General features: G+C 47.4%; 1 protein-coding gene across 1 annotated transcript in view; it reads left to right on the plus strand.

Annotated features, from left to right (window-relative positions):
* NHERF1 (NHERF family PDZ scaffold protein 1) overlaps positions 1-14,575 on the plus strand; it is a 61,722-nt gene that overhangs the window by 42,180 nt on the left and 4,967 nt on the right. Inside the window, exons 2-5 of the mRNA XM_053375820.1 lie at positions 180-341; positions 4,584-4,737; positions 9,659-9,699; positions 14,385-14,483. Of these exons, the coding sequence (XP_053231795.1) occupies positions 180-341; positions 4,584-4,737; positions 9,659-9,699; positions 14,385-14,483 (456 nt within the window). The remainder of the gene's footprint in view (positions 1-179; positions 342-4,583; positions 4,738-9,658; positions 9,700-14,384; positions 14,484-14,575) is intronic.

The raw sequence follows: 14,575 nt of genomic DNA on the forward strand, positions 1-14,575 counted from the left end.
GGTAATCCTCTGCAGACCCAGAGTTATGGATGGCAAGTCACACTTTAAAAATCTGCATTTCTGTCTCCAGGTGGTCCTGGCTATACAATTTGGAAAGAGATCAATGGAGAAGTTGAGAGTAGGATGGAGAAATGACCACAAACTGCAGTCTCAATGCTTCTTGTGTTTCTCCCCTTTAGAAAGAGTTGCGGCCTCGCCTCTGCCGGATGAAGAAGGGCCCCAATGGATATGGATTCAATCTCCACAGCGACAAGGCCAAGCCGGGCCAGTATGTACGAGCGGTGGATCCAGATTCGCCAGCCGAAGCCTCGGGACTCCTGCCTCAAGACCGCATTATAGAGGTATACGGGGTTGGGGTGAGATGTGCACAGGCCCCAAACAAGGTCCCTTGTAGTGGTGTGGAAATAAGTCACCTAGCAAACAGACTGGCGTGACTGAAATCCTTGGGGTGACTTCTCACTCCTTTGTGGCTCTGTTCAGGTGTAACAAACCATGGTTTGCTACAAAAGCCAACTGTGGGGGGCCACTGACTTGCATGCTTCCCTCTTATCTTCCTCCTCAGTACACAAGAGGAGATTGAAAACTTCCGCTTTGGGATAAGCTACAGCTTTGTGTTACGTCCCATTTCTGAATTGTAGTTTGTTCTAACCATGGTTTAGTTAAAACGGAACCAGGGTGTCAAGCGGTGGTTTTATCCCTTTTTTGTGTGGATAGGCCATGGTTCCCTGGTTTCTGGGTGCTGCCAAAAACTGCAAAAGCATCTGCAGTCTTCTCCTCTCACCGGCAAAGGAGGAGTTGGGTGCATGCGAGTCAGAGGTTTGTGGTCATCATAACAATAAATGATGGTTTCTTACATCGGAACTGGGTGTGTCTCAATTTTCACATGTGGCCATTGCAACCAGAGCTCCCGTGTCACCTTCCCTGTATAGTGGTGCGGTGGAGTTTCCTTCCATAATTGTTCAGCAAACCAAAGAGCTAATGGAGTTTCATAGGGGTTAGCAAAATTAGAGTGACCTAGCTGTTTGTGAGTTGGCTATAAATGTAGCTTGTGATCCAGGTTGAGATAGTAGCAGGGCAGCTAGTGCAGTGTTTTTCCAAATTCTCTTCTCTCCCTGCACACCCACTTTTTAAATTAAAACTAAATGCCAGCGAAAATTGAGGAGTTCAGCTCTCATCTCCCAACCTGAAAGCCATTCTGGTTTTACAGATCTGCGCACCCCTCCTCCATTTTCCCCCCACGCATGTAAGCTGGCAGTCTAACCTGCCTTAGGTATGTGTAATTCTTGTGTTTCTTTCTCAAAGGCCTTTACTTTGACATTAAGGGAGGGGGTTGTACAGCTACTATTCTGGGACTTCAGTGTGTGGAGAGTCATGGGCAGCAGTGTGTCAGTGTGGACTGATGCAGAAGGATTATTTTAGCATGGTACCACCACTCTTTCTCTCTTCCCTGGTAACAGGGCCCACCTGGCTGATCCAGCAGCTTCAGTTCCATGTTTCTTGCTCAGAGTCTTGTGGATTCCTAGCTGCTCTCATTTTAATTAAAGCACCACCAAACAAAACAGGTCCCTGCCCCGAGGAGCTTCCACATTTGTTTTTGTAAACCACTTGGAGCTCTGTTTTGTTTTTAGAATCAAGCGGTATATACATTTCATGAAATGAAATCTGACATGTTCTATGGGGAGGCACCAGCAAGAAGGAAGGAAGGAAGGAAGGAAGGAAGGAAGGAAGGAAGGAAGGAAGGAGTGGTCAAAAGTAACTAAGAAATTGTGCATTCAGTGTTCACTCTCTCCACCAAAGAAAATGTCTCCTTCGGTATTGTTAGTATTTGGATATTGGTCGTTTTGGCTCAAATCCAAACCGACAGGCCCTTTTTTTAAGGAGCAAAGGAGAGATATTCCAAGCAGTGCAGTGGGCTGAGAATCTATTGGCGGAAAAGGGTTTTGGTGGGGTTTTTTGGATCAAGTTGTGAGACGGTGCGCCTTGAATACAAATAAGAGTTCCATCATTGGGTCGTTTCACTAAAAGGCTTGTGAACTGCTGAACTAGAGGAAGACAAATGTATTAGTTGCCCTGGCACCAATTACAGCCAGATCTTTCATGCCGGAGCCGTTCAGGGATTAGCAGAGAAGCCAGCAAAACCTCATTAAAATCAGATTTCCCTGAAGCGATTAGCACAGGATTGCACAAGCAAAGCTGCCAGGTTTGTGTGGCCAGAGATGCACACAGGCTAGATGACAGGCCTGCACACCAGGCACGTGACGTTGTGTACAAACTGACAGGGAGGCTGCCTGGAAAGCTGTTGTCTGTGTGTTGTTTGTAGAAGATTCTTCTTCCCTCTGACAAACCGGTTGCTGCTCTAAATGCCCATCTTGCTTCCTCCCTAGCCCCATTGCTGTGTCCACGGGTGAAGCCAGCATTGCACGTTACACCAGAAGTTTGTGTGGACAGTGTTTTGGCTAGTAAATATCCATGTGGTCAGCCCCACCATCTGTTGATTGGTGACGGGCTGTTCTCCCCTGGCGTCTTATCCATTGCTACCCCAGTTAATTCTTTAAAAGTGGGAACCCTCCTGTTGTGCTCACCAGAAAACCAAAAGTGTGAGACTTGATGCTCATAAGAAGAGCACCGCAGGGTCAGGCCAACAGGGAACCAACAAGTCTAGCATCCTGTTCTCACATTGGCTAAGCAGTTGCCTATGGGAAGGCCTGCAAGCAGGACCTAAGTGCAGCAGCCCCTCTCCCTACTGGTGATTCCTAGGATCTGGTATTCAGAGGCTTGCTGGCTCTGACAGTGGAGGTCGGACACAATGAGGCCAAGCGCATGGGTGCCTTGGTTGTGCGACTTCTGCTTCCACCTTTCAGGTATGGTGGGGAGAGCATTGGTGGGTTGCTTCATCACTCTGGAGGAGACCTGGGCTGGTACCTTCATGAACACGGAGGATGGAGAACAACTGCCTCTTCTTGACAGGGCTCGAACCAGTGTTAGAAACTCATATATATATAAGCTAGGTGCCTTATAAATCTAGGTTGCAGTCACCATAACATAATGTCTATTTGCCAGGGGATTGGACCAGGTGACTCTCGGGTTCCCTTCCAACACTACAATTCTATGATCTCAGTTACATTGCTTGACTGTAGCTTGCTCTTTCAACACATCACTTGTTCCAGTATGCAAGAAGGAGGATTGCACACAGTGGACATGGAATTGGTATTCTGGTCTCTGTGCAAATCTACTTTGTTTCTGCTGCTGCTGCTGCTGCTGCTGCTGCAACCCAGCCACCCCCTCACCCTACCTGCTGTGTCATGGCAATGTACTGGTCTCCAATGATAACAAACCAGGCTGTGGCTCTGGTTGGCTTCATGCTCTAGGTCAAAATGTTTGGAATACAACGTTTCGAATCGCGTAGGAACTTCAGGCCTTGTGGTTTTGAATGATAAAATAATCTGCAGCAGACTCCTGTAGCCACATTTCCGTCTTCGTTGAACCTTCTGGTGATGGGGATAATGGTAGAGAGTTAATACAGGCCAGTGCTGAGCTTCTCCCAAGCCCCAAATATCAATGGTCCCGCCTTCGTTCCTGATTTGTATGCTACTCAAAGTGCTCAGGAAGCTCAATTGTTCTAGTGGCACCCCTTTGATCATGGAGTGGTTTGCATACTTTCTGGTTTGATAGTCCTTATCAAAAGGTTTTTAAACACTGAAGGAGTTTGTCTCCATCTTGGAATGCACAGTGTGGTCCTGCAACCCACACACCCCGGCGAAGCCAGGCGTGACTGGGTTGTACTTTTGGTATTTGCAGTTCTCAGGCTGTGACTCCAGACCGTCAGTGTTTTGCGGGAGCGATTCAAGCCCATCCTGGAAAATTAGGCTTGAGCAGTGAAAGTGGGTTAAAGTCCTCTGTCGCCTTAGTGCAAGGAATTCACTTTTTTAAAAGAGAGAGAGAGAGAGAGAAACCTTTTTGCAGTTAGGAAAATGAAGGCAAGTGAAAAGTTTAGGATGACCGTAACGGGAAGACGTACAAACACCCCGCAACCAAATCGGGGTGAACACTTGCTGTTGTATAACCTCCCCACAAACAAATCTGAACAAATATTCAATAAAGACCAGATATAGTCTAACTTCCATGTAAGCTTTGAGCAAGCAAATTGGGATGCATGCTCAATAAATGTCTTCTGGGTGAGTCCCTTGAGAGCCTATGGGGGCTCTTCCATAAAATGATGGGCAAGGTCTCCTGAAACACACGTGGGTAGGCTGACTCTTGAAGGACCTTCAAGTTGTCTCTCCATATCTCTGGTGCACTGGGGGGAGCATGGTTTGTGATGGGTAGCTGGGAAGCTGTAACCCCCAAGCATGTTCTTTCTCTCTCCCCCCCATTTGTCATGAGTGTAAGTGTGTGACCCTGTTAACCACAAGTCCAGCGCATGGCCACTCCCAGGCTTCCCCAGACAGCCCACCTACTGCTGCACATGGCCTTCAGTGTCAAGAAGGTTGCCCACTCCTGGTCTAAGGTGACAGCTTTTCTTTCCACCTACCAGAAGACCTGCTGCTTTATCTAATCTCAGAATCGCATTGCATTCCTTGCAGGTGAACGGGGTGTGCATGGAAGGCAAGCAACACTCGGACGTCGTTTCGGCCATAAGATCTGGTGGAGATGAGACTGAGCTGCTAGTGGTGGATAGCTTAGCAGACGAGTTTTTCAAGAAGTGCAATGTCATCCCTTCTGAAGCACATCTGAAAGGTGAGACACCCATTCTGGCAGGAATAGTCCTAAGGATTGGTGTGATCTAATCAGGGCTGCGCATTGTTGTTTTGGATAGCGAAATTGAGGTTTTTCAACAGAGGGGCGGGTGGCCACATGTCATTGATACTTTAGTTGAGATTCCTGCATTCCAGGGTCCCTTCCAACTCTCCAGTTCCATAGTTCTATGAATCCGGTTCTGAAACTGCAGGACCTCTGCTAAGAAAGGCCACTGATTTTTGTGCAGTTGAGAAAACCCTGCATAGCCATTGTGTGTGTATTCCTCTTTTTTAAAAGGGGAGGGTTGATGGTTGATGGTGGAGAAGCTTTTTCCAAGAGGTGTTTCTCTGTGATTAAAGTGGCCCTCAAGCAATAATGCCACAGTAGATGGACCTAGCATGTATTAAATGCCAGCAGCTTCAGTTTGGGGTGGATTATTTCACTTAAAATCAATATTTGAATCTCCACCTTTCTCTTTAAATAAAATGTCCAGGGCATTTTATGCAGCCTTTTTTAAAAGACTAATTAAATGCGACCTGAATTAAAACACAATTACAGCAGCAGGCGGGTCAGTATGGTATTGTTCTGCAGCAAATTCAAAAGGGCTTTGTAAATGATGTCTTGGCTTGTTCCTGGGGGAAGTGTGCTGGAAGAGGGGGATTCTACATTTGAAAGACTCTTCCTCTGGTCACCAGCTTCTCAGCTTCTGAAGGCGGCATTCCTGGAGAATGGCCTCAGAAGAAAGGTGCTGGCATCTGGGCAGGTTCAAATGGGGACGATTGCCTTCTTGTTTGTGCCCTCTATTTGGAAAGGAAATGGGGTGGGGAAATCTTTCATCTCTCTGCAACCTGAGAGCATTTAATTAGAGGTACAGGTGGGTGATTGAACCTGAATCTTAACGTATACCATGACTTTGTACAGGAATGATGCGCTGCTCCAGATGATGGTAGACTCCAGCTCCTTTCGCCAAATGGTCAGGGCTGATGGAGTCCAGCAAATTCTGGAGGGTGACAGGTTCCCTCATCTCTGCTATACTGCTTCAAAGTCTCAGAACAGAGAAGGGATACAAAGGCACTGTGCGCGCACACACACTCTCTCACACATATAAAACCCTCTAACCTGTTTGCGGGTCTTCAAGAGGCTAGAGATGAGAGACACGGGTGGCGCTGTGGGTTAAACCACAGAGCCTAGTGCTTGCTGATCAGAAGGTTGGCGGTTTGAATCCCCGCGACGGGGTGAGCTCCTGTTGCTCGGTCCCTGCTCCTGCCAACCTAGCAGTTTGAAAGCATGTCGAAGTGCAAGTAGATAAATAGGTACTGCTCCGGTGGGAAGGTAAATGGCGTTTCCTTGCGCTGCTCTGGTTCGCCAGAAGCGGCTTAGTCATGCTGGCCACATGACCTGGAAACTGTACGCCGGCTCCCTCGGCCAGTAAAGCGAGATGAGCGCCGCAACCCCAGAGTCGGCCACGACTGGACCTAATGGTCAGGGGTCCCTTTACCTTTAACCTGTTTGAAGGTCTTCAAGAGGCTAGAGATGCATAGGTTTGTAACGGTGACCTTAGAATTCTTTGTTTGCATAACTACCAAAAACTGAGCAGTTGTATAGATGGGGTCTTTCTAAGCATTATCCCTGGAAAGCATGGTGCACTTTTGGGAAAAGGTACATCTTGGTTTGCATGCAAAAGATCTCCGGTTCAATTTCTGACATCCCCAGATAAGGCTGGGAAATACTGCCTTGTCTGAAATTCTGGAAAGCCACAGCCCATTAGTGCAGATAATGCTAATTTAGACTGACCAATTGTCTCGCTCTGTGCTGAGAATCCAGCCTGGAGAATGTTTGCAAGGCACTGTGTATGCCTATGAACTGGGCTCTGCCCGTTACAGGCTCCATTGGATCCAAGCCTGACCTCTGTGCTGCATAAGTTTCCACCTGATGGAAAGCACTTGCATGCTCAGCTGTGAAATGGACTTGTTTGCAAGAGCTTGCCAAAGGCCCAGTCATGACCTTCCTTCTTGCAGTGTGTTACCAGCCGAGCATTCGTTATGCAACAACAGGCCTTCAAACCTCCAGGACCTGCTGCGGGAACCCCTGTGGGGATGGGTGGGTGGGTCTGAGTGCTGCTTGAGTGATTAATTTGTGAGGACTCCCGGGAGCCGTGCAACAAGGAAGCGGGGAGGAAGCTCTCCGGAATCTCTTAATTAATCCTATTAACCTCCCATATTTCTCACCAAAATAGCCTATTGTTGGTGCTATAGTTAGTGCTTCAGCAGGTGCACACATATATTTGTCAATGGCTCCTCGGAATAGCAGAGAACCTAGGATGGAGTGGAGGAGATGGGGAGGTCAAAAGGACAAAGAGTTCCCTCTGCTCTGTGAATCTGACATGAACTCTCTGACGGCAAGAGCTGTTCAACATTGAAATGGACTCCCTTGGAAGGTGGTGGACTCTCCTTCCTTGGAGGTTTTTAAGCAGAAGTTGGATGGACATCTGTCAGGCATTCTTTAGCTGTGATTCTTGCATTGGGACCCTTCCAACTCTATACAGTTGTACCTTGGATTCTGAACGCCTTGGAACTTGGATGCTTTGGCTCCCAAACGCTGCAAACCCAGAAGTGATTGTTCCAGTTTGCGAACGTTCTTTAGAACCTGAACGTCCGATGGGGCTTCCACAGTTTCTGATTGGCTGCAGGAGCTTCCTGCATCCAATCAGAAGCCACACTTTGGTTTCTGAACATTTTGAAAGTCGAACAGACTTCCAGAACGGATTCCGTTTGACTTCCATGGTACAACTACAGTTCAGAATGGGCTTGTTCTGCTTTTAAAACAGCTCTTTAGTCATCTTACTTCAGTTCTGAGTTTCCAGCCTTGTGTGCTCTGCAAAAACACCCACCCTGGCCATAATAAAATCCCTGTTTTTGTCATACACAGCACCCTGACTATACGGTCTGTATTTTCACCATGAACTTAAACTTTTAAATGTGGCACGTAGATTATGAGCCCCAGGAAAACCTTTCGTTTTCAGTTCTTTTGAAGCCCAGTGTTTTATCATATTTGTAGAAGGGCAGGCACCAGCTTGAGGAAATCATGAGTTTAAAGCAGAGCAGAAGAGCAGGTACAATATTAGTTAATCAATATTAACAGTAGCAGCAGGTACACAAGGTTATTCAGGGCTTGCATCACGTGGACCATTGTTATAACACAAAGGCAATAATGGGATAATGAATAATGGGAATTATTGCAGGAAAAAGGTTTGGCAGGAGCAGTTAATTGCCGGGGTCTTGGTGATAGAGGTGTATGACCGCAAAGACCCTAGAGTTTCTAGCACATGTAAACTGCTCCGAGGCAAGGTTAGCTTGTGTATGTGTGTCCCTTACAGAAGGGTTTGGTGGTGGTTTTTAAAGCACACTAGCTGAGCTGAGAATTGAACCTGGTGACTTGCAATCAGCTTTTTCCCCACTTCGCAACTGCATTAGCAGCTAAGCAGAGCAGTTCTATAGCTGCTGTTTGGCTCCTTTCCCTGGCTCCAGCTCCACCAGAAGTCGACAAGGATTGAACCCAGAACTTTGGGTGTACAGTACATGTCTTCTTGCACCTCCTCCCCTTGCAATGCGTCCATCTGCTTTGCTCCACCCCAAGCAAAGACACAGCGATCAGTCGGAAACTGGGCTCCTGTAAACAAACTGGAGCGAGCGGGGTGGTTCTTTTCCGCAGCCGTGTGGAAACAGCTTCCCTGTGGAGCAGTTCCACATAGCTGCCATGAGTACCGCTGAGAATTGGTGTGATCTAGTGGACCAGGACTGCTCGGACCAGGACTGGGGAGATCAAAAGTTCAAATTCCACTTACCTATCAAGCTCACCGGTCTACCTTGGGCCAGGCACTCCTTCACACATCCCCCTCTCTCTTGGTCTAGCCCTACCACAAAGGGCTGTTGTGAGGATATGATAGAGCTGGTACTGTGGACTGGGCTCCTTGGAGGGAAGCCAAGTTAAAAAAAGAAAAGTAGATAATAACTCTGTGGGTAGGAGCAATTGTGTTTGCTTTTCCCACCCGGCTGCCAAACCAGCCACATGACTGGGTAGTTTGGGTGTTCATACCCCACCCATACAGTGACCGGACAGGAAGTTGCCATGGGGGAAATGGGCTACCGCAGCTGTGAATAACAAGGGTTCTTCTTGGGGCTGGGCTGCTGTGACAGAACTGGGAGACAACAGTAGCGGCTGCCTAGCTTATCTCCCTGGCTGCTGGCAGTCAGACAAGGGGTCAGGCCAGCTAGCAAAGCCCACCCTTTTGGGTTATAGAAATCCAATTGAAAGAAACAAACGTCGCTACCAGAAACTTTTCTTTTAGGAATTATAGGGGCAAAACTACCTAAATCGTATAGAAATTTATTCATGTATGCTACTACAGCAGCAAGAACGTTACTTGCCCAAAAGTAGAAAGAAGCAGAAGTATCAGTAAAGGAAGAATGGATACAAAAAAACTTATGGAATATGCAGAAATGGCAAAACTTACCAGAACAATAAGAAATCAAGATAACAGACTTTTTATAAAAGAATGGAAATGGTTTATTGAATATTTACAGATAAATTGTAAACAGATGAAAACATTAGCAGGATTATTGTAATAACCTGCAGTTTTATAAGAGAGAGAGAGAGAGTGTGTGTGTGTGTGTGTGTGTGTGTGTGTGTGTGTGTGTGTAGTAGATAATTAAATGAGCAAGTTAAATGAACTTGGATATGCAGAAGATATTAAAAAATTAAGGAACTGCAGAAAGAGGGGGAAGGGAGTCAAATTTTGAAATGTTAAATTGATTGTAAAACTAATGAAATTTATAAATTTGAAAAGTATAAATAAGAAACTAAAAAGAAAGAAAAAATGTCACTAACTGCATAACTTTGTTGTTTTTTTGTTCCCCTCCAGGTCCCTTGCCAGAACCAGTTGCCAATGGTGATGTGGAGAAGGTAAAGGTTATGCCAAGTGCATGGTTCATTGATGGTCTCTTATGTTATGTGAAGGCCCCTTTCGACAGTACAGGTTTGCTGGGCGTGCACGTGTAAGGGAAGAAGCACCAAAACTGTGTATACAGATTTTCCTGGCATCTATTCGGCCCACTGGGCCTGCGTGGGCTAAGAAGCTGCAAACTGGATGCAGCTTCTCAATGCTTGTACATTGAGACTCCAGGGTAGCAGGCTCTCCTTTCAGGATAAAGTTTTTATGCTAAGATGCAAGAAACAAGATGCCTCTTGTCTCAGCCGGGGCGTTTTGCAATATTCGAACCAAGCCTATAGGGCCTTTTGCACAGGCCTGGTTTCTCTCCCCACCCCCTGCTCTGCCAAAGCATTATTTTCCAGCAATCTAACCTGGGGATAGGGATGCGAGTGGCTCTGTGGTGTAAACTACTGAGCCTAGGGCTTGCAGGAGCCTAGGTTGGCGGTTCGAATCCCTGCGACGGGGTGAGCTCCTGTTGTTTGGTCCCGGCTCCTGCTAACCTAGCAGTTTGAAAGCACATCAAAGTGCAAGTAGATAAATAGGTACCGCTCCGGCGGGAAGGTAAACGGCATTTCCGTGCGCTGCTCTGGTTCGCCAGAAGCGGCTTAGTCATGCTGGCCACATGACCCGGAAGCTGCACGCCGGCTCCCTCAGCCTATAGAGCAAGATGAGCGTTCAACCCCAGAGTCGGCGACGACTGGACCTAATGGTCAGGGGTACCTTTACCTTTTAACCTGGGGGGGGGGGAGCTTTTCAGCTGCTCCTTCTTTTAAAACAGCTGGAAGCTAGAAACCCTTTGCTCATTTCCTGCAAGTCCCCCTTTTACGGCTCATAGCTCAGTTGTAGAGCACATGCTTTTGAATGCAAAAGTTCCCAGGTTCATGTCCAGGTAGGGCCATCAATGATTCCTTCCTGAAACCCTGGAGAGGTGCTGACTGTTGGGGTGGACAGTACTAAGCAGGATGGGCCAACATTACGAGGCGGCTTCCTAATCCTAATCTGCCTTCTGTCCATCGTTGGTGGACACTGTGCATGAGACCTACGTGCAGTAAGAGCTGCTTCAGGCCCTTAGCTGCCTTCCGTAGCGGAAGTATAAGCCATTCCTCCCTGATGCTGCTAGGAGTGCCTTGCAGCCTGCCTTGATGCCGCCAAGCAGAGCTTGACCTCTCAGTGGAGGAGGGGAGGGCAAAGCCCTTGAAGGCACGTCGCTCAATTTCCAGGGCCTGCCTCTTGTCACAGAACAGAATGGCCCATTCTTCACCCTGTGGGTGGAATCTCTCGCAGTGGGGGCCGCTGTTTCAAAAGGCCGTGTTACTTCCAGTCTGCTTTGAAAAAACAAAACCTAATTAAACCCAGAGTGAAGAGGAAGCCTCATTAGGAACCTCAAAAGACGGGGGGGGGGCAGGAGGCAGGGATTTCAAATATACATTAAGGGGGCCGAGTGAGGATGTTCCCAGGCTAAAGCTTAAACCGGATAGAGAGATGTCATGCAACTTGTCTACCCGGTAGGTCTGAACGGCAGTTGGGAAGAAGCAGCCTGACTGCATTGCATCATAAATAAATAAATCCCGCTTCTATGGGGTGCAGGAGGGTGTTAATTGTTTAAACATGTTTTTTGGTGCAAACTTGGAAGTATAAAGCGCTCTGAAGCACAAGTGTATCTGGCTTCCAGTACTGTGGACAACCTTTCTTCCCTGCCCATTGCAATCTTTCTCCCAGTGTGAGTCTTATGTCCTGCATGCCTGTCTGCTGGGGTGATGCAAAAATTATCGGAATCCTCATTTGAATTTAGCATCTTGCTGAAACCAGGCTGGTTTGCATATGCTGCTGAACCACAGTTTAGTGTTACAAGCACAAAGCTAGCCTACCACTGCCTGCCCTGGCTCTTATGGTCCCCTCTCCTCCATCATAGCCTTGAGGGAGGTGCTCAGAAACTCTTGCTTCTATTTCTGATTTAACTGCAACTTGTTGTCATTCAAACCAGGGCAAACCATGGTTCATCTAACTATGGTTAGTGAGAATAAACCAGCTTCAAACCATGGTTCATGAAGCTGGCTTTGCTTTCCATAACCATGGTTAATCTTAACTGCAGTTTAGGGTTTGGATAATACCCTAAAATGTGGTTAGACTAAAATGGAAACACTTGGAGTGGGGAGAATGTGAGGCAGGTAGAAGTGCTTAACAGTTTGAGAATCAAGGTTTAGTGTTGCATTTGACCAGAGCCATTGAACGGGGATGTCAAGCAGCAGTTGTGCCAACTGAATGCAGAGAATTTTCTCAGCCTGGGAATAAGAAGGACCTATCTGCTTCCATGCTGCCTTCAGTCACTTCTCAGTCCTGCTCATCTGGCTTTAAGCTCCCTTGCTCAACATTTAAACCAGTTTCATCTGATATCTCCAGATGTTCTTCATGCAAAAGCACTTTCCTACGCGGCTGTCATAACTTATATCTTGTCATCTCGTCTTTGCTTGGCATAAACATGAAAGGAAACCTGCTCTTCCAGCGCAGGCCGACTCAGCATCAGCTGCTAATCAGCTTTCCCTACTGGGGGGTTATTGGCACCATTCGGTGGCTGTCGATAGCTTTCTGTTTGCTGGCTTGCATGCAGCCTGTCAGTTTGCCATAGGTGAGCGTGCACCCATTTTCTCAAGAGGAAAGTAGATTTCAACCCTCAGTACCTAACTACTGCTTTTGCAGAGGATTAACACTAGGCTTCAGTTGGATCTCAAAAGATGGATTCCTAGCCACACCTTTGTAACTTTTCTTCTTCTTCAGTAGACATCGTCCAGATCGCTATCTGCCCAGGGGTCTTTTCCTTTGGAGCTGGTTTCATGCAAGGGGTGCCCTTTTTATTTGCCACTTTATGAACATGGGTGTCTCAAGATAGCGCTATATTGTCACAGAGACATCTCAGAAAGTGGGATGTGGAAGAGCCCACACCCCATATTTTGCATGCAGATAGGTTAGCTGTGATGTTGTCACTGAAAATTTGCTCACGAGAGCGATGGTGCAATTGCTTACACTGTTGCTTAATGGAGGTGATAAAGGCCATCTTAAAATGGTACCTGACTTGGAGCAAAACAGAAACTCCTTTATATTGCTGCAAAGGGCCGGATTCCTTTTTTATATTCTTGCATTGACAGAGAAGCGCATGGTATTCTGCTCTGTCCCCAAGTAGTGCAAATGCTGCTGCCTTTATCAGTGTAGCTTCAAAAGCAGCCAGAAGTGTGCAGCTTTCCTTTCAGTTTAAGTCCATGTGCCTCTTGTCCTTTTTAAAAAAAAATAATAATGAATAAATCTCACATGGAATGTCCAGAAAGCTGCTGCTCCTTCGTCTTCTGAGAAAAAAAGCAGGACAGTTGACCAACTCTGGTGAAAACAAATACACTGAATTGCATTGTAATGATGGAAAGTAGCTGATATCTGAAAAGATATGGAGAACATTATAAGAGCCTTGCTGGATCAGACTAAAGGCCCATTCACCTAGCCCAGGGGTCAGCAAGGTTTACCTTGCCTGGACCAGTTCACTCCAGCAGAGATCACTCTGTGGGCTGGATCGCATGAGCCTGCGTGCCCGTGATTTCCGGTGTCTGCGCAGACACAATTTCTGGGCCATGGAAGTGAGTCCCCACGCCGCACCGGTTTACCACAGCACACGGGGACTCACTAAGTGGGTGGCTCAGTTCAGGGGCGGCTCGTGGGCTGGTTAAACAACCCCCGTGGGCTGCTTGTGGCCCATGGGCCTTAGGTTGCCGAACTTGACCTACCCCTTCAGTCTGTTCTCTCCGTGGTCAACTAGATACCTATGAGGGAGCCCTTCCCAGCAGCAGCAGCAGCTGTTCAGAGGCACACTGCCTCTGACAATGGATAGGGAGTAGTTTGCTGTGGTTTCCTCCTTATACTCCACCCCCCTCTTGTTAGAGAAAAAACACAGCTGGCATTTAATCCTTCTCAGGGATAAAGAGGCTGGAGGATGCCCAGAGCAGGCTTATCAGCCTGCGGTCTGTCAACAGATTATGTGCTTAGAAGTGGGTTTCCTCATACTCCTTATTTCTTTGGTTCCCTCCAAGGAAGGGGCAGGCTGGGATAAATCAGCACTTGTAGGTCCTGGTCTCTGGTCACTGAGGAGAAGAGGCCATTTTGAGAACATTGGGTTCTCCCCAGTTTTAGGAAGAGTCTTCCCGGGCTTCTTTTGTTGGGTTCTCCTGACAGTTGTGACCCTCTGGAGAATCCTGTCGTGTGGCTTTGGAGCTTCTTCCCTAAAACCAGAGCTGCTCCCACTGCCCCTTCTCAATGCCCTGAAATATGCAACTGGTGCATTAGAGGGAGGGAGGGCCGGTTGTGATGTACCCATCAGCTCTGGGTATGTTTGAGAGGCGGTCTAGCACACTGTCCCAGAGGCCTGAGCTGTGAAGCAGTCGTATGCAGCTGATGATGGCAGCATTCCCTAAATCATGCCAAAGGGGGTAGGAGGAGGAGGAATGTTTTCTTCTGCACAAAAATGTGTGGAACTGGCTAGAATGGGGGGAAATTCAGGGAAGTGATGCAGTGAGTTCTACTTTTGTTGATTTACAAAATAAATAAATGCAGCTTGTTATTTATATAGCGATTGCCCCCCCTTTTTTATTTCTAATTTCTCTTCCCTTCCCTGTTGTAGGAGATTATCAGAGATGACCAGCCTGAGCCTGTCTTGGAAAGTCCTTCAAGCCCTGAGCCGGTGTCTCCTTCTCCGATTCTGAACGAACCTCACAATGAGGTATGAAAGCAGCCGGGGCACAAAGGGAGGAAAGCCCAGAAATGGGGAGTCCTAAACATGTGGTACAGGCATAGAGTCCCCTCTGTTCATTG

This window comes from Podarcis raffonei, chromosome 2 (assembly GCF_027172205.1).
Source record: "Podarcis raffonei isolate rPodRaf1 chromosome 2, rPodRaf1.pri, whole genome shotgun sequence".
NCBI lineage: Eukaryota > Metazoa > Chordata > Lepidosauria > Squamata > Lacertidae > Podarcis > Podarcis raffonei.